Below are 25,523 nucleotides of genomic sequence, written 5' to 3'. Positions count from 1 at the left end.
TAGTCCCCCTCCAGCCTCCACTCCTTCCCCAGCTCACCCTCTCCCTCTCCTGCTGCCCCCCTCTTTCTCCCCCACCTCTTTGTTTCAGCTGAGAACCAGCTCCTCGGGACAGTTCCCACACTGCAGTGCCTCTGGTGAGGAGACAGCGCCACTGAGGTGAGCTCTGGGGTTCAGGGACACAGGCATGGGGCAGTCAAAGCCCCGGGGGGCGGGCAGGTGGGGAGAGTGGGCAGTCCAGACCGCAAAGCTTCTCTGCCCAGAGCAATGGGAACAGCAGAGTGCCAGCTGCAGGTGCCCCGGTGGTCAGCAGGAACAGAGGGTGAAGGGATAGGCTGACCGGAGCTAGTAGGCTGTCCCTGCCCGGAGTGCTTGGCTTCTGTTGTACGCTATTCCTACCCGGGGTGATTGGCTTCTGCTGGTGGCCCTGGGCTGAAGGAGACTATCAGGGGGACCTAATGGGGGTGGAGGGAGCTGGGCTGATCAGGATATCCCACCTATGAAGGTTTGAGTGAACACCCAGTCCTGGAGCTCAGGACTCTGACCCTTGCCTCTGGCAGGGCTGTAGCTATAGGGTTGCTAGGTGGCAGCAGTGGCATAAACCATAGGGCTGTGAGCCACCACAAGTGCCTATCCCTGGCGGGGTTTGGTTGCCGGTCATAATGTTTTGAGTCTGTTCCCACTGCCCAGGTTGGGGGGAGACAGAGGAAAGAGCTTTTCCTCTGCCACAGCTCACAGGTTTCCCTCCGAACTACTGATCCCCAGACCCACAGAGTCACAGGGGGAGGTTAAACTCTTTCCCTCCTCTGGGGGTCTTTGACCAGCTCCCCCCAGACAAGGTCCCAAGGACGGTGTTACCCACAGTTGCAAACAGTAGGGTCACAGGCCAGTGCCCAGATGTCTCTGCAGTCAGTTTCCTGGATCTGGGCTGGACAGGGAGGAATGGGGGTCTGTGAGCAGGGGTGGGGCAGGTGTGGGGAACAGGTGGAGACAGAGCCCTGACTCTTTATTAAAGAGAAGCTACAAGTGCATTTAATGGGACAGCCCAGGGCCACAGGAGATCTGGGCAGGTGATAGAAGTGGACTGAAGGGGCAGATGCCATGCTGGCCCCACCCCTTTCTCTGCTGGAATTAGGGATGAAGGCAGGGCTTGCCGGGATCAGGACTGAGAAGCTCATACTCTTCCAAGGGTTCTGCTGGTTTCTGGAGGAGGGAGGAGGCCCAGAGTATGAGGACAGCAGGGAAGACCTTCTCTGTGGGTGCATTCTGGGGGCTGGCCCCAAGCTACCTGGTCAGGTCAGGACCAGGTCCTACAGCTCCCTGAACCCTCAGAAGCCAATAGTAGATCATATCATGGTGATGAGTATGATCTCATAAGGCAGAGATGTTAACAATAGTGGCCCCTCTAGGACAGAACAGATGGAACACATTTCCAGGGGCCAACTCCCTCTTAACCTTTGGCCAGAGCCTCCTCATTTGAACAGAGAAGCAGCTGCCACCACTACTCCTACCCTCTGACTCTCTGGCAGAGCAAAATGTACAGAGGTGGAATCAAGAGCTGTGGGCATGAGCTGGTGCAGGGCTGAATGTTCCCCACAACCTTCCCAGGGGAAGTGGGTGAGCAAAGCCTCAGTATTGACTTTAGTACTCACCTGGGAGGGATTTGACCTTCAAACATTGCTGTCTCTGATAAAAACTCCACCCCTCCCAGCTGGGTACAGCTCACTGCAGCTCCATGGTCCTATCTCACAAGTGGCAGCCTGCCTAGGTCACTGGCTTCACACTACCCAGGAAGTGTCAGTATCCCTCCCCCCCCACCCACGCACAGCCCCTCTTCTCCCATAACACACCCTGAGTCCTTTCACCCAGCTAAGGATTGCCAGGCTGGGGCCAGGACAGTCTCCCCTCCCCAGTCTGGGCCTCATCACATCCTTCACACATGATCAGAACCCAGAGGGAGGGAGGCTGGCATGCCTATTTCCCTAAAACAGAAGAAGTGCTCTTCCAGAATGAGTCATCAGCTTACTCTAGCTCCAGGTGACCCCAATCCCTAACTCCAGAACCTCTCAAGGCACAGTGTGCCATTAAAGAACCAAGTCCTGGGCTAGAGGTATAGATCACTGGTAAAGTTCTTGTCTAACATGCACAAGGTCCTGGGTTCAATCCCCAGCACAGCAAAATAAAATAAAATTTTTTAAAAAGCTGTGCCCTGTCAGTGCTAGTCTAATGCCAGTCAGCAGGAGATTGCTCAACTGACCTGTCTGTGAGTAACACCCACATCTAGCTCTAACCCTGATCCTGCCTGGCAAGAAGGGGGCCTCCCTGAGCTGAGATCTCCCTGTGATTCCCTTTGAAAGATACCAATACCTCTTCTCACTCTCCCTGACCCTTCTACCTACACAGAGCTTTCCACCTGTCCTGCTGAAAATGTGAGCAGAGCAAGGATATTGCCCCCATTAGACAGAATGAAAACTGGGGCCTGGAGATAGGAAGGCATTAAGACCAGGACAAGGACCTAGCACCTGACTTCCATTTCAGGGCCCTTTCCAGGCCACTTAACTGCCACCCTAGTGAGATCCTACATGAGTGAGAGGTCTGTATGACCTCTAAGCATCTACCAACTGACTAGTCCCTTAGGCCTCAAGTCCTCAGGGCCCCAATAACATTCCCAGGGACTGAGGGATAGTTGCTCCTAATGAAGTTTGAGCTGAGGCTTCCAGTGTTGGTTTCAAAGTCTTAAAGTGTTGCCCAGCTAAAGGCTGTGGGACAAAAAGGAGGTGAGAAGGGACTCTGGGAGTCCCATGATGCACCTCTATCCACCTCTGACCTCCTATCTCTTTGCATGCCTTCATCCACTAGCCCCTACAGTAAAGAAGGTGACCCACAGCATCAAGTGCTAAGACAGCCAGGCATGATGGTTGCTATAGGGGTGGGGATGTGGCTCACTGGTTGAACACCCCTGGGTTCAAACCCGGGTACCAAAAAAAAAAAATAATATTCACCCTGCCAAAATCCTTATGAAATTTGCCATTACTGTTAATGTAAAGTTACCTCCCTCAATTGGGCATACAAGGCCCTTTGCCAACTAGCCTCTGCCAGCCTTTAAGGCCTCCTTGTCCAATTTATTCCCAAACATTCTAACTACACAAACCGTATGTCTCCACTTGGTATGGGGCACAGAGAATTCAGAGGCCTCTCAGCAACTAGTCATGGGTTGCACTGGACACACACACACCCATGCATGCACATGCAGGTGTACATATAGCCACATACATAATGCAAAATCCCACTCAGCTGCATGTGGTTTTCTACCAAACCACACATCAGAGCTTCCCCTCTGTACTTAAGAGAACAAATCTGTTTTATGGATCTCTAGAGAGATCAAGTGTGGTCATGTCACCATCCCCAAGCCCTTGAAGGGCAGCAGAGAAGGCAAAAGTATATTCCCTGACTCTGGTTGAGCTCTTGCTAGTCCCCAAGGTGTCTGAGCCCCAGAGGTTAACAAAGGATTACCAACCAGGTCCCAATCAGGTTCTCACCCTGCTTCTGTGGCAGACTTGCTATGCAGCCCCAGACAAGCCACCTTCTCTATTTCTCCAGCTATAAGACAAAAGAGGTTTGATAAGCTGACTCTAAAGGGCTGTCCAGACTCACTGCTGAACTCATGCCAAGTGCAGAGAATGGAGGAGTCTGTGAGGGCTGCAGAAAACCGAAGATGGGGCACTATTGGTGGATAAAACTTCCAGCCAGGGAAAGCTTCAGGGGATGGAAATGAAGTGAACACAAGGGCAGCAGGAACCTGAGCCAAGAGAGACAGAAGCCAAAAGTAAAAGGAGGGGCACATTTTAATGATCTATAGTCGACATTTATGGAACAAACTGTGAGTCCTATTGTGTACTCACCACTGGGGTTTACCTCATTTTGTCATCTAGACTGGTCAAACATCCTTTACCATCTCTGGAGTACTCAGTGAACAAATACAATGGGTTAAGCTCACAAACCAGTAAGGGACCCAATTCAGAGCCTGGCCTTCCCTACAAACTCAGGTACAGGGAGGGGGTCAAGGTAGACAAGGAAAGGCTCCAAGGAGACCCCACCCACATGCAAAGATCTCGGCAGGCATGGAGGCAGATGTGCATTAGCAGCAGCTGAGCTGTGCTGATTACCTGTGTGAGCACTCACAGGTGCAGTCCCATTCCTGGTATGCACACCAGCATTGTGTTCAAATGCCCACCATGCACATGCACAACAGGGACAAAACTGACAGGCCCTCAGGCCCTCCACACGCTCTTGCCTACAATTTGGTATCCTGTGCTAACACTCACACTCCCAAAGGCAAGGACTCAGTCTGGGAAAGGGCACATCTGAAGACAACATATCCCTGTGACCCTAGTCAGCAGGTAATCTACATCAGGACAGAAAAGAAAGGAACTCTTTCCCTTTTTCCTAAAGGAGGTCCCCAGAGCCCAGCTTCCCTTGTTCACCTCCCTCCCAATCCCCAGAGCCTGCTCTGTATAAGCCATATCCCCAAGTCTTGAACCTTCTGCTAGTTAGGCTGTCCAGAGTCTAAGTGGGAAAGGGAGGCTCTTCCCAGAAAGAGGGCATGCCATCTCTGGCCTAGAGCCCCTTACCCTCAGGACTGGGGAAAGACCCAGAGGAGCAGCCCCAGGCCTCACTGTTCTCTATGGCTTTTTATTCCTATGTGATTCTACTGCTCACTCATATAGGGATTGGAGCCGTGGCGCACGGTGAGGATAGCCAGCGAAGGGCTCCAATACTGAACAAGAAGGCCCGAAGGAAGCCAGGACAGTGGCACCTCCTTCTGCCAAGCCAGGCTGCCAGCCAGGCCAAGGGAACAATTCCACTGCTGCTCTCCTCCCTACTCACCTCTTTGCCCATCGACTCTAACAGGGGAAGGGGCTGCTGGACCCCTTCATTGCTCTGACCCACCCACCATCCCAGTCTTGAACACCATCACTGAAGGCTAGCACCAGGGCCTAAACTGTGTTCCCAGAGGAGTGGCTGAAGGACCTGGGGATGTTCAGCTTAGGAAAACGGGGCTGGCACAAGAAAATAAAGTCCAGTGTCCTGTGGGCTAGAGGAGCTCCTAGACAACAGAGGCCTAGGAGATAAGATAGATTTCAGCTCAACCAAAGCCAAGAGCATCCAAACACAGAAGAGATTTCTTGGTGGCAGGTAGTAAACATCCACCCCAGTGAGGCATACTTGCAGGAGCAGGACAGACTATGGCAAAGGATGCCACAGGGAATCATGGTTGAATGGGTGACAGTCCCTAGGCCTGTCCTCCCAGGGATCTCTGCTCGCCTACATCAAGGCTGTTGGGATCCAGGCTCAAACATAGAGTCCAGAAAGACAGGCAAGCCTCCTATTTATGTGAAAGAAGTCCTGAATGTGTCCAGATGAGAGGGGTATGGGAAACTCCGTCAGATCCTGGCACTGTGACTATAGCCATCCCACACTCCCTTCCCCAGCAGCTCCCTATGAGTCTGTACTGAGGGAAGATGCACTGAGAATCCAGTGGTCCTTTTATTTATTTGTTTTGGGTAACAGGGATTGAACTCAGGGAAACTTAACACTGAGCCACATCCCCAGCCCTTTTTTGTATTTTATTTATAGTCAGGGTCTCACTGAGTTACTTAGCGCCTCACTAAATTTCAGAGGCTGGCTTTGAACTCACAATCCTCCTGTCTCAGCCTCCGAGCCGCCAGGATTACAGGCATGCTCCACTGTGCCCAGCCAGTGTGGTCCTTTTTATTTTCAATCTCTCTAGCTTCACTCCACAGAAGGAGGGGGGTGAACAAAAAGACTGCTCAGGAGAGAACAACAAAGACAATAAACTGGCTAAGGGGCTTGTTCTATCCTCAGAGCTAATTGCTGTTATGACAGAAAGTAGGCCCTAAAGCCTGGTGAGGGCCTGGGGAGCAACTCTGGTATTCCCTAAGACCCCGCCCCAACGCCTCTTCTGGACTCTCAAACTATGACCGATGCTGTCACTGAGGCCGCAGAAACAGAAGGTGGGTGTCCATGACATTGGTTCCTGTTGGCCCTGTGTACAGCAGGTGTGCTCCATCTTGAAGGCGGCAGAAGAAGGTGTACGAGTCATTGTGGTCTAGGAAGGTAGCCACATCCAGGCCCTCAGCAGCAGCCTGGATGGTAAGCTCAGGCATGACCCAGGCCCCAGCAGCTTCTGTGGGCCCATCCTGCCCATCAGTGCCACCACTCAAAAACAACACATCAATAGGCCCCAGTGGCCATCTTCCTAACTCTGCTCCAACACGCAGGGCCAGTTCCTGGTTCCGTCCACCCTTGCCTGAGCCGTGCAGCTGCACCGTGGGCTCACCGCCAGCTAGCAAGCAGACTGGGCCCCTAGCCTCTGCCACAGCCTCCAGAACCTCCTCCAGCTTCAGATCTGGGAGCTGGAACTCAGCTGCCAGCTCATGGAGTTTTGCATCTTCCTCCACAGAAGCACCAGCTGTGGATGAGATGAGGCGGGCTCCAGCCACTCGGGCTAGCAGTCCATAGAACTGAGCCACACTTTTCACATCACCCTGTATGGCTGTGCTCAGGACCATGGCCCGGTAGCCCAGCACCTCAGCCTGCTTCTGAGCCTCAGCCAATGCCAGCATATTAGAGCCCATGATCACATTGAGGACATGACCACAGGTGTGTGGCCCACGGGGGTCGGAGTCAGCCCGAGAGAGCACAGTCTTCACAGAACGTGGCAGGGCAGCACGAAGGCCATAGCGATTGAGGATGTGCAGGCAATCTTGCACATTGTGGGCGCTGGCCACAGTGGGGCCACTGGCAATGACCTCCACAGGGTCCCCCACCACATCTGACAGGATCAGACTCACCACCTGTGGAAGGGCCACGGGGCAAGGGTCAATCCCACCTTCTTCTCATCCCAGAGAGCATAAGAACAAACTTCCCCTTAGGTATCCATCATCTGGTACACTTCCTTGATCACATCTAACAATTCTCAGGCAGGCTCACAGAACACCTGGCCTTAGGAACTCCCTCTAACCCTCTGGGGCCCCTCCCAGGCCTTCCCCCAGACTGATCCTGTAAACTCTCATACCAGGTCCTTGCCTGTATGCTCGTCTAGGCTTTCATGTCCCAGACACATGTAGGCAGTAGCCCAGAGCTGCCTAAGGAAGAAGCAACTCACGTACCTGGGCAGGATAGGCAGCCTGAGCCAGCCCTCCACCCTTCAGTTGTGACAAGGCCTTCCGCATGGTGTTCAGCTCCTGGATGGTGGCTCCATGGGCTGCCAGCAGCTTAGTGAGCATCTGCTTCTCCTCCAGTGTGATAGGTGGGATGGGGGCAGGCAGCAGAGCAGAGCCCCCACCTGCAGAGACACAGCCTCAGGCATAGGAGACATCCCAACCCAGGGAACCAGGCAAGCAGTGGTGGACAAGGCCACATGAGGGAAGTGATCTGGGAAGGTAGAGTTAGACTGCCCCATGAGGACAATTACCACACCCTAGCTACCAGATGTTGTCCCCTGCCATTCCCTAAGAACTTGGAACAGAGGTAAACAGCAGAAGACGAAGGAGAGAGTTGGAGACCTAGGTTTGAGCCCTGGTTGTCACTGGTGCAGACACCAACAACAGATCGAAAAGCTCTGCTGATATACCAGGTCCCGTGTTAGGTTCCCCCTCTGTACCCAATTATCATCACCCAACAATGTGAGTTGGTGGTAGGGAGGATCCTGCAGCTCAGGGAAGGACAGATAACTGGCCCAAGGCCAATCAGGAGGCTCCAGGTTCCTCACTGCCTCCTTTGCTCCCAACTCCACACACTCCTCCCTTGCTCCCAACTCCTAGATCATCCCCCTTGGCTGGGAGTTAATCAGATCAATCTCTCAAAGACCTGGTATTTGGAGCACCCTCCAGCCTGCTGTCCTGAGCTAACCTGAAATGAGCACAAGCAACAGGTCATCAGCTGTAAGTCCTTCAGCCAGCTGCTGGATGGCTAGTGCGGCCCGCAGTGCATCATGATCCGGTAAGTTGTTCTCTGCACCCTCAAATACTTGGACACGGCTGTGTGGTTTCAGCAACATCTCCCTGAAGAGGAATCAAATAGAAAGTAAGAGATGCAGGGGGCTCCTCTTATCTGATTTCTCAGCTGCATAGGTGAAGGGGCATGAACAAGGATGACCACCGACACCCATCCTGGAGCCAGACCAGACATAGGAAGAAAGGGAAGCTGGTGAGGAAGGGAAGTCTGAGCCCATGTATTCCCTTCCTCCAGATGGACAAAGGGGAGCAGCCCTCCATGCCTCCTTACTGCTTGCCGGCACATTCCATGGCAGCACGGATCCCCTTGGGAACGCTGATCACACCCTGCACAAGATGCTGGCCCAGTAGCTCCTCAGCTGCTGCTGCCATGCCCAGTACAGCCTTGCCAAAGCCCACTAGGTAGAGGTTTTGCCGCAGCTGAAAGCTCCGGTCCCGAACCTTCAGCGTTCTGCCATCAGGGTCCAAAGACAGTGCCTTTTGCAACATGGGACCTGGCTGCACGGCACCCACAGCACTCTCAAACAACTGTTGTGCGTGCTCTGCCAATGCCACACCACTGGCCAGCCGGGCCATTGGAGCCCCCCAGATGAGTTGACGCAAGGGGGCTCGAACCAGACAGGGCAGGACCTGAAGGGCTGCAGCCATGCCCCACTGCTCTCAGCACCACCTTGCATCCATGGCTGCCTGGGGGAAGAAAGCATATTGTGAGGCTAGAGGTGGGAGGCCCCCCCACAGCCACCCCTCTGAGGGCTTAGGGCCAGTGGGCCCCATAGCAGCTGCTGCAAGAATGAGCCTCTCATAGCTCAAGGGGACTTCCTCAATCCCACAGCTACCTGACCTCAGTCTCCTCCTTGGATCCCAGCCCACCACCCAGCCAAGTCCTCCTCTTCTGCAGACCATACACCAGGCTTCCGGACACTCTGTCCCAAGTCCAGAGTTCCTGTTGACTGGGCCCTTCTCCTAGATCATCCCCCTTGGCTGGGGTTAATCATTCACAGAAGGAGCAATTCCTACCAGAGGATTTCCACTCCCCCTTTTCTACCTCCAGCATTTCTAAGCCCTGGTCAAGGGGGTAACACCCACTTCTGGCACTCCAGCCTTGCTTCTTTACCATTTCTGCTGCCAGGAGGCTGTTGGTCACATCAACTGACCCTGAGCCCACTGACCTCCAGCCTGCTCTCTTTCATTAGCTCATGGGACTGGGCTGGGAAGCTTGGGAATGCAGGTCTGTGTGGGGAGGCTACATGTTCGTCAGTGCACTGATAGGCCAGGTCCAGAGTACATCCTCAAGGCATACAAGCTGAGGAATCCCAGCACTCAGGTAAGTCCAGCAAAGAAGACCAGGTACAAATCAGAAGTAAAGGCTAGCTCACAGTGATACTTAAGGAAGTCCCCAGACACTGCTTGAGGCCATGTACTATGGAACCCGATCTGCAGGAGAAGAAAAGATGCCCTTCTACCCACAAAGCTGGACAGACCCATCCCTGCCAAAAACACCCATTCTGGCTCTGACAGCAAAACAAGTCCTGAGTCACACCACTTGTAGCGGTGAAAGCCCAGTGGCTGAAGCAGGAAAAAGTCAGGTTCCTATCACTGAGCCCAAATATTCATTTTCCCCACTGGGCCCAGAAAGGCTTGAGGTGAAGGTCAGGGAGCAATAGAGGGGTTTTAGGACAATAAAACACCAAAGGGCTCATCTATAAAAAGACATCAATTTTTTTCATTTTTTTATTTTTTGGTGCTGGAGATTGAACTCAGGGCCTCTCACATGCTAAATATGCACTCTATCACTGAGCTACACTCCAATCCCTAAAAAATCATCTACTTTAATAAATAACTACCATTAATGCTGTAAGCTGATTATATCAGCAAGTGTGGAGGAGGGGAGTCAGCATTCCAGCTCTACCAACAGGTTTTGTGGGTAGCTGATGCACCTCCATTTCTCCCACTGGGACTCATTTGAAAAATGAGTTGAGGTGAGATTAAAATTAACATTTGGGCTGGGCACAGTGGTACACACCTGTAATCTAGTAGCAGGAGGATGGCAAGTTCAAAGCCAACCTCAGCAACTGAGCAAGACCCTATCTCAAAAAACAGGGGTTGTAGTTGTAGTTGTGGCTCAGTGGTAGAGAGCTTGCCTAGCATGTGAAAGGCACTGGGTTTGATCCTCAGCACCACATAAAAAAATAAATGAATAAAACAAAGATATAAAAAAAGTTGAGAGGCCTGGGTTGTGGCTCAGTGGAGTGCTGGCCTAATGTGTGAGGCACTGGGTTCGATCCTCACCACCACATAAAAATAAATAAATAAATAAAATAAAGGTAGTGTGTACATCTACAACTAAAAAAGATTTATTTTAAAATGTTTAAAAAATAAAACAAAAGGCTGGGGATGGCACCCCTAGGTTCAATCCCCCTTTTTTAAAAAAAAAGGAGGGGGGGAGCTTTGGGTTGTGGCTCGCCCAGCACATGGGAGGCCCTGGGTTCGATCCTCAGCACCACATAAAAAAGAAAGAAAGAGGAACGTATTGGGCCATCTACAACTAAATAAATAAATAAATAAATAGATTTTTTAAGGTAGAGGAGAGGTAGCGGGCTCGGCGTGGCCCAGTGATAGACAGCACCTGCCTAATAAGTGGGAAAGTCTTGAGTTTGATCCCAAGTGGTCTTGAAAAGTGCCTAACCCCTCAACACCCTCAGGCTTTCTGAAGCCATCCAATGTTAACACAGAGAACACAAAACTCAAGTTTATTCCATACCCAAACAATGTGGCAATTTCCATACCTTTGTTACTTACGGTTACCTAGTTCTCAGCTTTTCCATAAATTAAGATTAACCCTGCTCCACTCCTGTGGTGAAAGGGAACACAAAGAGCACCTCCACAAGGACTCGGAAAAACGACCGGATTTCGCCAGGCCCTGGGGCTTGCCCATCATGCTGACTTTCATAGCCTGAGTGAACCATATAACTATTTTCCATGCGGACAAAGGCCGAAATGACCTCAATCTTTTTTTTTTTTTTTTTTTAAAGAGAGAGTGAGAGAGGAGAGAGAGAGAGTGAGAGAATTTTTTATTTATTTTTCAGTTCTCGGCAGACACAACATCTTTGTTTGTACGTGGTGCTGAGGATCGAACCCGGGCCGCATGCATGCCAGGCGAGCGCGCTACCGCTTGAGCCACATCCCCAGCCCCGAAATGACCTCAATCTTGCTACTAAATACCAGAATCCAGGGCAGGGGAACGCTCAAGGCTAAATTTGCCAGATAAAATACAGGACGTCCCGTTAAATTTGAATTTCAGATAAGTAATATTGTAGAAAAGTGTCCCACATAGCTTACACTAAAAGTTATTAGTAATTTATCTGAGATTCAATTTCACTGGACATCCTGCATCTTTACTTGTCAAATCCTCCAATTCTACTCAGGATAACAGCATCGTAATCCCAGGAAGTTCTAGTACAAAATACAAAAAAAAAAAAAAACAGAACGATCAGCGTTGACTCCTCCCCGGCACCAGGTGGGACTGCCAATTCCGGTTTTCGCTGCCCGCAGATGACTCGGAAGTGACGTCATCCAGAAGTCGCGGCCCGGAGCCTTCACAAGGGAAATACCTGCTGTGTATGCCAGGTAGTGAAGCGAAGAATAAGGGCCAGCTACTGTAGACCTGCCCTCAACGACACTCGGGATTGCCTCGGAAGGTCATGTGTGCTCCGACCGCAAGGACTTACCATTCCACAACTACGGGCCCAGCTTCCAGCGCTGGCGGCCGGAAGTACTCGCGGGTGGGCAGAACGGAGTCCGGAAGTGGGAATGAGGGACGTGTATTTGGTAAGGTTCCGACTCTGCTCGGACCGGATGCCCTGAAAAGGTGCTTGCGGGACACCAAGTCTTCGTCTCTGCCTTGAGTTCTCAATGGATTTCAGTTAAACGTCCCCTTTTTTTACCTTGTAGGATGTAACCAGTGATTAAATATATTCTAAACTCTTGTTAGGAGCCAGGTATCGAGCTGGGCAAATGAACAGAATCGCTACTTTCCCCCAACCCACCCCTTGGAGCCCCGCCCCTCCGATGGCTGTGATCCCACAACTCGTTGGCGTTTCCCCTGTGTAAAATGACGACTCTGCTTTCAAGGAAATAAGAAGGAAAAAAAAAAAAAAAACAGTTTATCCTGAGTCAAATATGAATGACCATGGCCTGGGAACAGGGATTCAAATTACATTAAATTGGCATATGACCCTGTGAAAGAGGTAGTGTGAGCTACTGAGGATGGAGTACAGAGCCTCCCGAGTGGTAGACAGGCACACTACCGCTGAGCTTTATCCCTGGGCTTTTTTTTTTTTTAATTTGTTATATATGACAGCAGAATGCATTATAATTCATATTACACATATAGAACACAATTTTTCATATCTCTGGTTGTACACAGAGTCACACCATTCTTGAATTCATGTACTTTATACATGTACATTAAAGCATTTTTGTCTTCATACATACATGTACATGTACAGGGTAGTGATGTCCATATCATTCCACCTTCTTTCCTACCCCCATTCCCCCTCCCTTCCCCTCCCTCCCCTTTGCCCTCTATAGAGTTCATCTAATCCTCCCATGCCCCCCACCCCAACCCCATTATGAATCAGCATCCTTATATCAGAGAAAATTCGGCATTTGGTGTTTTTTTTTTTAAATTGGCTAACTTCACTTAGCATTATATTCTCCAATTCCATCCATTTACCTGCAAATGCCATGATTTTATTCTCTTAATGCTGAATAATATTCCATTGTGTATAAATACCACATTTTCTTTATCCATTCATCTACTGAAGGGCATCTAGGTTGGTTCCACAGTTTAGTTATTGTGAATTGTGCTGTTATAAACATTACTGTGTCTGTGTCCCTGTAGTATTCTGTTTTTTAAGTCCTTTGGGTATAGACAGAGGAGTGGGATAGCTGGGTCAAATGGTGGTTCCATTCCCAGTTTTCCAAGGATTCTCCATATTGCTTTCTATATTGGCTGCACCAATTTGCAGTCCCACCAGATATGTATGAATGTGCCTTTTTCCCCACATCCTTGCCAACACTTTTTGTTTTTGTATTCATGATAGCTGCCATTCTGACTAGGGTGAGATGAAATCTTAGAGCAGTTTTGATTTGCATTTCTCTAATTGCTTTTTTTTTTTTTTTTTTTGAGGAGGGTTATTAAACTCAGAAGCATTTAACCACTTGGCAACATCCCCACCCCTTTGTATTTTTGAGAGAGCATCTCACTAAGTTGCTTAGGTTCTCCCTAATTTGCCCAACTCAGCCTCCAACTTCCTGTCCTCCTGCCCTGCCTCCTGAGTACTTTATGGGTGTGCACCACCACTCCCAGCTCAGATTTTATCTTCTAGCAGTCTTAGCTTTAAGTTTGGTGGAAGCGGGCTGGGGATGTGGCTCTAGCGGTAGCGCGCTCGCCTGGCATGCGTGCGACCCGGTTCGATCCTCAGCACCACATACCAACAAAGATGTTGTGTCCGCCGAGAACTAGAAAATAAATATTAAAAAAATTCTCTCTCTCTCTCCTCTCTCACTCTCTCTTTAAAAAAAAAAAAATTCTCTCTCTCTCTCTCCTCTCTCACTCTCTAAAAAAAAAAAAAAAAAAAGTTTGGTGGAAGCTAGAAATAATATATTCCAAAAAGTTTATTAGTTACAAGGATATTAGGTCAGATAAAAAGTTATGGTAAATGGCTAGTAAAGAATTTAAAATAGCCCAAGATAATTTTGACTCTTGATGTACAACATTTCATCTCTCCACAATCACTATGTCCTACTCAGCCAAGATCAAGCAGTCTGAAGGATTTATTTTATTTTTCTTTTTTTTCCGGTACCGGGGATTGAACTCAGGGGCACTGGGCCGCTGAGTGACATCCCCAGCCTATTTTGTATTTTATTTAGAGACAGGGTTTCACAGAGTTGCTCAGCCTCCCAAGCTGCTGGGTTTATAGGCATGCACCATCATACCTGGCTGAAGGATCTTTAATATAGATGCAACTTCTCCAGAAAACTTCAGTTCACACCCCATAACCTCCATGGACCACCAAATACAAGTTTGGCTCAGCAAGAGACTGATGTTCCTTGATCTAATCCTCAAACAAACACACTGTGTGTATCACAAATGACCCTGGATCCTCCTCATTGCCCCTGCTCTTTCTCACCTGCCTTGAGCCTGGCTATCTGACTTCTCCCCACATTTGTTAAGTCAAGTCTTGACCATACTGCAAAAACACAAAAAAGAACACACTTTTTTACTGATGAAGATGAGGGAAGGAGTTGCATAACAAATTGCATGGCATATTTCCTTAAAATATTGAAACCTATTTATCTTTACCTGCTAAGCTTTGGCCATTGCTACATCTCTCCATAGTATAGTCATGAACTATACACACACACACACACTTCCAGCTCTCTCCCTGTTTCTCTTTCCCTTTATAAAAGAGGACATTTTATTCCTTCTCCCAAATGGTTCCCCACTCCATCACCAAAATAAGAGAACTTCAGGAGGACCTACTCTTTTCAATGTGAGGGGAGACTGTAAATACTTTAAATTTCATAGTTTTTCCTTGTTTATAGTAAGCTGTCTTTATCCATCCATGCATGTATTCATTTCTCCATCATTCAACAGACATTTCCTCAGTGCCTTTATATGAACCAATTGCTGTAGCTACTGGGAAGAGTAAGAAGTAGTTCTGCTTTTCTGATTATATTTCTGCACTGCTATTGAGAGTTTAAATTTGTGTACCTCTCATTAGTTAGTGATAGAAACTCCCTTAAACAGACACCATTTACTGTGCCAGTTCTATTCTGTCACAGTGTAAGCAGGAGACTGTACCCATTTGTTAATTTCCCATTGCCATCTGAAGCTACTCCAAAGATGCACTTTACAACAGCAAGGTTTCTGTGCTCACTGGACTGTGAGCTCCTGCAAGATAGTGACTTGATCTAATTCATATATGTATTTCTTCTTCCCTGCATTTGACCAGATATGAATAGAGCCTGGAATTTCTGTTTTCATTTTTTAAAATGAATTAACAGGTGAACAGGGGAAGGGTTCAGCTGAAAAGTGGAAAGGATTTCTCAAAAGGAAAAGAGGTAGTGGTGAGTGGAAGTAATGAAGCAACGGAATTTAGGACCAAGAAAACATGGCTTCTGGTGGGCATGATGACACACAACTATAATCCTAGTGGCTCAGGAAGCTGAGGCAGAAGGATCCCAGGTTCAAAGCTAGCCTCAGCAACTTGTGAGGTTGTAAGCAACCTAGCGAGACCCTGTCTCAATTTTTTAAAAAATAAATAAAAAGGTCTGGAGATATGGCTCAGTGGTTAAGCACCCTTGGGTTCAATTTCTGCTACCAAAAAAAAAGAAGGGAAAAGAAAACAAGGCTTCTCAGAACACTTGCACATAGCTTGATAGTAGGAATAAATATTTGACTACAGATTTTCTAGAGTGCACTTTGGCAATAAGTATCAATATAAAAAATGGGACAGGCAATTTCACTCCATGGAAATAATTGGGCATGTGGACAAAGATGGTATAGGAAAGATTTTTTCTTTGCCTTCTTAGGTTCTGCTACTGGGGCCCTGTAGATTAAACTGACCAAAAAAAAAAAAAAAAGTAATAAGAGAAATGGGTTTATTTCATATGCACATGGAAAGCCTTGTTGAAATGAAATGAAAACTCCATAGGAATGGTAAGACTTGAGATCTTATATATTATTTATAACAAGGAATGATAATTTGTGGAGACTTAACAAAACTAAAAGGGACTTGAGCTTTTAGGATCAGTTAATTGTGGGACACTAAATATATGTGGAACACTGATGGAAGATAAGGTTTATTTTACTAAGGTTTGTTTGTACAGATTCATCTCTGAATCCACTGCCTGTCTCCAGTGCTAATCATGTTCTCTTCCTGCTGTGGGAGGATACCTTTCTCATGGGAAATTTATATCCTACTTTTAGGTTAAAAATGGGGAAGGCAGGAGGTCCTTCCAACATCTACTGTTTCCCAAATTTCTTCATCTCAAAATAAGTCTTATGCCAAAGTCACATGTTTTGAATAGTATAATCTGATCCCCTTCAATGGACATGAAGAGATATCCACTTAAGAGTTTTCATGAATGTAAAGCAATCTAAATAGATACTGATAAGAGAATTTATATAAAGAATTTATAGTATTTCTAAACAGACATTAAAAATAATAACCAGGGCTAGGGATGTGGCTCAAGCGGTTAGGTAGCAAGCTCATCTGGCACGCGCGGGGCACTGGGTTTGATCCTCAGCACCACATAAAAATAAAATAAAGATGTTGTGTCCACCGAGAACTAAAAAATAAATAAATAATAATAATAATAATAATAATAACCAACCATGGTGGCACATATGTTGTAATCCTGTCCAGAGGCAAAGACAGGAGGATTGCAAGTTCGAGGCCAGCCTCAGGAACTAAGGGAGTCTCTAATCAACTTAGGGAGACCCTGTCTCAAATTTTTTTAATATTTATTTTTTAGCTTTAGGTGGATACAATATCTTTATTTTATTTTTATGTGGTGCTGAGGATCGAACCCAGTGCCTCACATATGCGAGGCGAGCACTCTACCACTTGAGCCACAACCCCAGCCCCCTTTTTTTTATTTTAAAAAGGGATGAGGATGTGGTTCAGTGATTAAGCAACCCTGGGTTCGATCTCTATTACCAAAAAAATTAATTAATTAATTAATTAAATTTAAAAGTTAAAAAAGGACTAGGAATGGGTTTAGTGGTAAAATGCCCCTGGGTTAAATCCCCAGTCCCTCCAGCTAATAATAATAATAATAATAACAACAACAACATACATGTGTTTTGGGTTTTGTTTTTCTGTATTGGGGGTTGAATCCCCAGGGCCTTAGACATGTTAGGTAACTCCTCTATTGAGCTGCAGCCCCAGACTTTTTCTTTTTGTTTGTTTCAAGACAGGATCTCTGGTCTCTGCAAGTGCCAAGGCTGACCTCAAATTTGTAATCCTACTGCCCTCAGTCTCCTGAGTAGCTGGAACTACAAATGTGGTGGAACTTTTTTGAGATGCTATTTTATAAGGGAAGCTGATGGCGCTATTGTGAAAGAGAGCCCCTCAGAAGCCTTCTCAGTGTGGGGAAGAGGTCTCAGGTGTTGCCCCCACCACCAGGTGAGGAGAGGCCTGAGGTGATGAGCTGGCAAGGTAGCCTGCCAGAGAGGGGTAGGAGGAAGGAAAAAGGGGAAGGGTATGGGTAGCTGGGGTACTCAGAGACTTCCCCAGAAAATAAAACAGGACAGAATGGAATACAGGGGAAGGAAGGAAATTTCAGGAAGCAGATGCCCTAGCCCCCCTTGGTGGCAACTGACGTGTGCTGGGTGACTCTTCCCAGGCACCTTGGCAATGGTCCTGGCCCAGGCCATAGGGGCTTTGCACCTATTGGACCAGTCTGGTTCCTAGGCCCTCTTGCTGCCTGTGGATGTGTGCTCCCCAGCAGTTCCACATTGCATGGGAGAGAATTAAGTTCTTTGTCTCTAAGGGATCCTGACCAGAAACAGAGGGACCTCTGGGTCCTAGAAGAAGGAAAATCCATGATGTCTGCCCAACACCCAAGGAGTAGTTATAAAGTATTGTCTTCCATCAGCCATTCTTTCCAGAAGATCATCTCCCCAGCCCTTTTAAGCCACTCCTAGAATCTTCTGGAGGAGGCTCAAGAAGGATATATCTGAAGAGATTTACCCTTATCTGGAGTAATAAGTGTTGTTTTGTTTTGGTTCATTTGTTTTTGGTTTTTGCTGAGGATTGAACCCAGGCATGCTCTACTAAGCTATATGTCCCCAGCACTTTGTGTTATTTATTTATTTATTTATTTATTTATTTTTGGTACTGTGGATTGAAACGGGGTACTTAACCACTGAGTCACATCCCCATCCCTTTTTATTTTTTATTTTGAGACAGGGTCTCACTAAGTTGCTTAGGCCTTCACTAAATTGCTGGGGCTGGTCTTGAACTTGCCATCCTCCTGCATCAGCCTCCCAAGCCACTGGGATTACAGGTGTGCCCCACACAGTCAGCTTTGTTTTTTTCATGATGGGGCTAGCCAAATTTCTGAGGCTGGCCTCAAACTTTCCATCTTCCTGCCTGTTAGGATGGCCTTGGGCCTGAGCCTAAGCAACTCCATTTTAAAAACTCCATTTTGAAACCAGTTTCACTAGGCACACTCATAGAGCCCTCCAGTATGGCCTCAAACAAGTTGCTTTCCCTCCCCCTAATAAACAGAGTGAAGCCCCTGTCAGGCTGTCCTCCTCTGATAAGAGGGAAAATTGAGAAGATCAGGGTGGAGACCACCAGACCAGATGTTTTTGACCCCAGGGTAAATGATGTCACTGAGAAATTCAGTGGTAGCTGATAAGGAATGAAAGGGGGTCAAACCCCCCCCCCCAAATTTAGTATAAATGATAAAGCAAATGAACAGGGATTCGGCCAGCTGAAACAAAGATGCACTCGAGCTGGAGAGCCTGATGAGGACCTGACATCCCATCACTTGTCATCCTTTCCTGAGCCTCTGCATGATCCTCACTGCTCTCAAACTCTACTGCCTCCTCTAGACTTTGGTGAGAGCTGCAACTCCTCCCTACAACCCCCTCCTCAACCGGGTGTCCACTCCACACCAGGAAAAGCCTGCCTTGGTTCCGGACCTGATCACAGTGGTCTAAGTGAGTGTGCATCTGCTGGACTTAAAGCCTAAGGCTTAAGACTTTTGAATTTAGCATGCAGAGGGAATGTCTGTCTTTAGCTTATCATGATTAAGTGTGTTTTCAATGCTTAGAATTAATCTAGAATTGTGTGCTGTGAATTAATTAATCTTGAATTGTTTGCTGTGAATTGATTATGTCTATGGCAGTGCCTAACATTAAGGATTGTCCTTTTCTTGATTAAGAACCTATAGAGTGAAACTGTATTGAGTAATTTGAGTGAATAAAGCATTGAAAGGGGCAGGAGCTCATGGACATTCTTCATTTCTCCTCTCAACTGCGTATATCGAAATTTTGCCCCCTCGAGACACTGCCTCTGCATCCCCAGTGGCTGGGATTACAGGCAAGTGCCACTGCACTCAACTAAAGTAGTTTTTTGGGGTCTTCTGTTTGAGGGCTTCCTCCTATCTCTTCAGGCTCATTTCCTATGTATGCTCATATGTCTTTATTTCCAAGCGACTTTAACCAACAAGTCCTCGCAGAGTTCCTTGAGGAAAAACTTTAAATAGTTTTCAATTTTTGTTTTATGTTGAGGTGTACTTTTTAAAAATCATCATGGAATTGGAGAAAACTAACATTTTCTGGCCTAATGTGAAAGACTCCAATTAAAATCCTGTCTCTGAGCCAAGAGCGGTGGTACACACCTGAAATCCTAGTGATTTGGACTGTAAGTTCAAGATCTTCCTTAGCAATTTAGCAAGTCCCAAAGCAACTTAGTGTAACCCTGTCTCAAAACAGAAACACAGAAGGGCTAAGGATGTGGCTCAGTAGTAATACATTCTGAATTCAATCCCTAATACCAAAAAAACAAAAAACAAAAATTCTGTCTTTGTGTTATAGGCCCAAAGTATGAAGCACTGGAAATTTTGTGATACTAGACATTGAACCCAGATGCATTGTACCACTGTAGCCCAGCCCTTTTTATTTTGAGACAGGGTCTTGCTGAGCCCTCAAATTTTCAATGCTTCTCCTTCAGCCTCCTGAGTTGCTAGGATTACAGGTATGCACCCCTACACCTGGCTACCACTGGAAATTTTAAACAAGTGGTCATAAGGTACACCAAGCAATGAAAAAGGCAGAGGGTAGGAGGTTTGTAGAACACAATCTCTTTCAGTGTAAAGACTTTCTATAGCATCTCTACTGACAACTTTTATTTTTTATGGTTTATTTTGAGACAGGATCTCATTAAGTCCTTAGGGCCTTGATAAATAACTGAGGTTGGTCTCAAGCTTTCGATCCTCCTTTCTCAGCCTCCCATGTTTCTGGGATTACAGGCATGAGCTACTGTGCCCATATCCTTAGACCTTTTCATTTTTTAATTTTGAGACAGTCCAGACTGGCTGGAACTTGTGATCTAACATATCAGCTATGTGTAGCTGTGACTAAAATATCCAGCAAGAACAACTTAGAGGAAGGAAAGTTTATTTTGACTCATAGTTCCAGAGGTTTAGTCCATGGTCAACCAAGTCCATTGCTCTAGACTCAAAACATCATGGTAGAAGGCCTTGGTAGAGAAGAACACTCCAATCATGGCAGACAGGAAGTGGCTACAGGGATTGAACACAGGGGCGCTTAACCAGACTCAGATTCCCCAGTCCTTTTTGCTTTTTATTTTGAGACAGAGTCTCCCTAATTGCTTAGGGCCTCACCATGTTACTGAGGCTGACCTCAAATTTGTAATCCTCCTGCCTCGGTCTCCTGAGTCTCTCACATTACAGGCATGCACCACATGTGCCTGGCTAGGGTTTGTTGATCAATAGGAAAGGGGTGAAAAAGGGGATTATGGTCAAGATTTCTAAGGCTGGGCAAATGGCAGTTTCATGAATAAATGGTATATGACCTGGTGCAGTGGCCGTCACCTGTAATCCCAGCTACTCGGGAGAATGAATGAAACACTGGAAAATTTTGGTTGTTTGTTTTGTGATACTGGAGATTGAACCCAGATGCATTGCCACTGTACCCCAATCCAGAGGACTGCAAATTCAAGGCTGGTCTCAGGAATTTAGGGAAATCCTGTCTTAAAAAATAAAAAGGGAAGCTGGGTGCAGTGGCACTCATCTGTAATCCTAATGAATCCAACCTAATTCTATCCTAAGATTGGGAGCCATCTCGTCACAAAGTTATGAAAAGTTCATTTCTGTTTTACTAAGATTTCTATTTGGCCTGACTATACTCTGAGGGCTAATCTTGTTTGGAATTCTTGCTCATGCTCAAAACTCACCCATGCCTAGTTCTCCTTAACCAGATAACCCTCCCTGAAACCTTAGCAGTACCTCATAAATTCTGATGTTGGAATCTCAATTTACTCCCTACTTTGAAATGTTAAGCCATGGGCTGGGGATGTGGCTCAAGTGGTAGCACGCTCGCCTGGCATGCCCGGGTTCGATCCTCAGCACCACATACAGACAAAGATGTTTGTCCGCCAAATACTAAAAAATAAATATTAAAATTCTCTCTCTCCCTCTCTCTCCTCTCTCTCACTCTTTCTTAAAAAAAAGAAAAAAAAGAAATGTTAAGCCACGTAGATTATTAGCCTGCTATCTGCCTTTGTATTATTCTTGCCAGAACCCTATTAGCTATAAGTTCCCAAGACACCCCCCTTGTAACTGTTATGCTCAAATTCGGGACCTCCAAAAGATCACCAGAGACCAAGATCAATATAAGCAGCAAAGAGGCATTTATTGCAAGCTAGCTGGGTCCTCCACGCACACAGCAACTGGTGACTCTGAGAGACCCCAAGCCCAGGATTTGCAGCAGTTTTATACACTCTTTGGGGAAGGCAGGGACTTCACGTACATCATAGCATCTCTTAGCAAATCATCACCCACAGCAGGAAAATCATAAAACAACTCTAAAACATGATTAGCACATTCACTGGCAGGAACAAGTTGGATAGGGGTGATTGGTTAGTACAAGAGGGGGATTCATTTGAACTGATTGGTTTAAGCCACGAGAGGTGTACGTGCTGAACTACATGGTTTTCCAACATGTTATCAACCACCATAAACTACTGGGAGGGTCATCTGGCATCTAGGTATTTTCTCTGTCTCGAGCTGATTGGTGGTCGTGTTACCGCTGTTGACCAGTGACGAGTCCTTGCTTCCCCGATGTTGAAGAATAACACCAAAGAAGCACACCGAGGCAAGGTCAGAGTAGAGATTAGAAGTTTATTAAAGGACAGCAGAAAAGACTTCTCCTGGAGGAAGAAGGGGACCCAAGAGGTGAAACCGTGGAAGTGCGGTTGTCTCCCCTTTTTATAGTTTTGGTGATGGAATGTAGGTTGGAAGGCTGGAGAGGTGAGACACTTCTTTGTGATGGGCTATCTTTAAGTTTGCTGGGGGCTGTTCATTAACTCTTCTTTGAGGTGGACTTTGGCCTAGGGCCTTTTCGGACTTCATTAACATTCCATGAATTGTCCTGTGTTTTCCCTGAGTCATTCCCAGCATGGCCTCCATTTTAGATTTCACTTGGCATTAGACCCGATTTACCTAACTACACTGACTACCTAACTTTAAATCTGGCTTCAGTCGCTAGGGGGTTGCTACGGGTCCTCACCCTGACTGAGTCAGGGACACCTGGCTCCGCAGATCTCTCCAGTTATTTGTAGATAAACAACTCAGCAGGGTGGGTATGTGCCTAGGAGTGCTCTGTGGGTCTTTCCAAGAACAAGGGTCACACCCCCTTCCCTGGACAGGCCTTGCTCTAAGGTAGAGGCTGGTTTTTCATAACATTTTGTGCTATGAAAACTTTTTCCTGGAGAGCTGGGGGGTTGGCCTCGGGCCATGCATTTTGGGTGAGGCAGCCGCTGGCCAGTTCTCTCTTGTGTACACAATATAAGCTTGCTTTAATTTGGCTTAAAATTGGAGTCCGTGGTCTTTTCTTTGTGTCGTGGTTCAAAAATCTCTGTGGCTCAGGAGGCTGAGTCAAAGCCAGCCTCAGCAAAAGCTAGGTGCTAAGCAACTCAGTGAGATCTCCAAGTAAAATACAAAATAGGGCTGGGCATGGGGCTCTGTGGTTGAGGGTGCCTGAATTCCATCCTCAGTACCCATCAAAAAAAAAAAAAAAAGCATAAAAAAATAAAAAGGGCTTGGAATGTATGTAGCTCAGTGGTAGAATGCCTCTGGGTTCTATCCCCAGTACTGCAAAAGTAATAAATAAATAAGCCCCATATGTTTTCTTCCTCTTTAGATTAAGTGTGGTCCCAAGCCAGCAGCATTAGCATCATGTGGAAACTTGATGGATATGCAAAATGTGAGGCCCTACCCTAGACCTAATGAATAAGAAATTTTGGCATGGAAATTAAAAAGCTCCCCAGGTGATTCTAAAGCACTTCAAATTTGAGAACCACTGCTTTGGATTCTGCTCTGAAGATTACCCAACACATTGTTTTCTTTTTCTTTTTTTTTCTTGCAGTACTGGCTAAGGAACTCTGGGTTTCCTGAAGGCACTCCACCACTAAGCCACTGAGCTACACCCCCAACCCTACCTTCCTATTCTTTTTTTTTTTTTTTATATACTGAGGATCGAACCATGGGATACTCTACCACCAAGTTCCCCCCACCAGACCTTATTTATTTATTTATTTATTTGTTTGTTTGTTTATTTACTTACTTATTTATTTATTTATTTATTTTTTAAAGAAAGATTACTGGTAAAGAGTATATGAAATATTTTAAGTTCTGTGAACTGTATGCATGTAATTTTATTTTATTTTTTTTTTAAAGAGAGAGTGAGAGAGGAGAGAGAGAGAGAATTTTTAATATTTATTTTTTAGTTCTCGGCGGACACAACATCTTTTTGTTGGTATGTGGTGCTGAGGATCGAACCCGGGCCGCACGCATGCCAGGCGAGCGCGCTACTGCTTGAGCCACATCCCCAGCCCTTATTTATTTATTTTGAGACAGAGTCTCACTAAATTGACAAGACTGGTCTCAAACCTGCAATCCCCTTGAAAGGGTAAAGTTTCTAAGCTGGAAAGCTTGAATGTAAAAGATTAGGTATTATTAAGTTCCTCTGTTACACCCAGAACCTGAAATTCCTGAGATAGTTAAAACAACACCCTACTGGCCATTTAGCCTAGGGCCCTGTGCAGTTCGTCACAGGGCCCGGACCAATCAGTTTGAATGTGTAACCCACTTACGAATGACCAATCACCCCCGCCTGATCTGTTCCCACCAATGAATGTGCCAATCACATCTCAGAGTTGTTGTTCAATTTTCCCGCGCCTCATGATGATTTGTTCTGATGTATGCAAAGCCTCCCGCCCTCCCCAAAAAGTGTACTTAAGCTCTGTTTGAACCTCTGCTCGGGGCTCTGGGCTGCTCTCCCTTCTTGAGTAAGCACGGAGCCCCAGCATGCTGGAATGGATCCCCAATAAATCCCCTTTTGCCAATTGCATGGAGTAAGTCTCTTGTGTGGTCTCTCCCTCCGACGCTCCGCTGGACCCCCCTTACACCCTCTCATGATGGACAAAGATGTGATTTATGTAGTTGAGGGGGAGAAATAAAGAATGTCCACACTCTTCTGCCTTCTTCAATGTTTTGTTCACTCAGATAACTCAATATAATTTCACTCTATAGGTTCTTAATCAAGAAAATGACAAATCTTAATGCTGGGCACTACAAACACTGCAATAGGCACAATTAATTCAAAGCAAACAATTCTAAGTTAACTCTAAGTGTTATGCTAGAATTCGGGACCCCCAAAAGACCACCAGAGACCAAGATCAATGTAAACAGCAAAGAGGTGTTTATTGCGAGCTAGCTTGGTCCTCCGTGTGCACACACAGCAACTGATGACGCTGAGAGGCCCCGAGCCCAGGATTTGCAGCAGTTTTATACATTCTTTGGAGAAGGCAGGGACCCCCACATACATTGTAGCATCTCTTAGCAAATCATCACACACCGCGGGAAAATCAAATAACAACTCTAAAACAGGATTAGCACATTCACTGGCGGGAATAAGTTGGGTAAGGGTGATTGTTCAGTATAGAAGGGGTATTCATTTGAACTGATTGGTTTAAGCCAAGAGGAGTGTACGTGCTGAACGACATGGTTTCCCAACATGTTATCAACCACCATAAACTACTGGGAGGGTCATCTGGCATCCCAGGTATTTCCCTGTCTCATGCTGATTGGTGGTCTCTAGGGGGTTGCTATGGATCCCCACCTAGCCTGACTGAGTCAGGGACACCTGGTGCAGCAGATCTCTCCTGTTATTTGTAGATAAACAATTTAGCAGGGTGGGAATGTGCCTAGGAGTGCTCTGTGGGTCTTTCCAAGGACAAAGGTCATGTCCCTTCCTTGGACAGGCTTTGCTCTGAGGTAGAGGCTGGTTTTTCATGAGCACTGCAAAAATACTTAATCATGACAGACCTATTATAGACATCCTCTTCAGCATGCTAAGTTTAAGTGCTAGATCTAAAGTCTTTTTTTTAATATTTTTTTTAGCTGTTGATGAACCTTTGTTTTATTCACTTATATATGGTGCTGAGAATTGAACTCAGTGCCTCACAAATGCTAGGCTAGCGCTCTACCACTAAGCTACAACCATAGCCCTAGATCTAAAGTCGTAAGTCCAGCAGATGACACTCAGACCACAGCGATCAAGTCTGGAACCCACAGAGTCTTCTCCTGGTGTGAAGTTGAAGGCTGGCTGAGGAGACTGTCATTAGGGGACATCACCATTCTCACCAGAGTCAAGAGGCT

The 25,523-nt window shown here is 46.7% G+C and overlaps 1 protein-coding gene across 3 annotated transcripts; it reads right to left on the bottom strand.

The window, feature by feature from the left end:
- Window positions 1-3,866: 3,866 nt before the first annotated feature.
- Window positions 3,867-11,836, bottom strand: Glyctk (glycerate kinase). 3 transcript variants are annotated; one of them, XM_026383875.2, is made up of 5 exons: window positions 11,765-11,836; window positions 8,308-8,723; window positions 7,933-8,084; window positions 7,191-7,366; window positions 3,867-6,875 (listed from the first exon to the last, which is right to left on the bottom strand). In XM_026383875.2, the coding sequence occupies exons 2-5, from the start codon at window positions 8,682-8,684 to the stop codon at window positions 6,009-6,011; spliced, it is 1,572 nt and encodes a 523-aa protein (XP_026239660.1). In that variant the 5' UTR covers window positions 8,685-8,723; window positions 11,765-11,836; the 3' UTR covers window positions 3,867-6,008. The 3 variants fall into 3 exon arrangements, with proteins under 3 accessions (XP_026239660.1, XP_026239662.1, XP_026239661.1); XM_026383877.2 differs by lacking the exon at window positions 11,765-11,836 and adding an exon at window positions 8,878-8,929; XM_026383876.2 differs by lacking the exon at window positions 11,765-11,836 and adding an exon at window positions 8,878-8,901 and having other exon boundaries at window positions 8,308-8,719.
- Window positions 11,837-25,523: the final 13,687 nt, after the last annotated feature.

The sequence above is a fragment of the Urocitellus parryii genome, chromosome 2, assembly GCF_045843805.1.
Source record: "Urocitellus parryii isolate mUroPar1 chromosome 2, mUroPar1.hap1, whole genome shotgun sequence".
Lineage (NCBI taxonomy): Eukaryota > Metazoa > Chordata > Mammalia > Rodentia > Sciuridae > Urocitellus > Urocitellus parryii.
The sequence above is the reverse complement of the archived record's forward strand: the minus strand, read 5'-3'. Positions and strand labels throughout refer to the sequence as shown.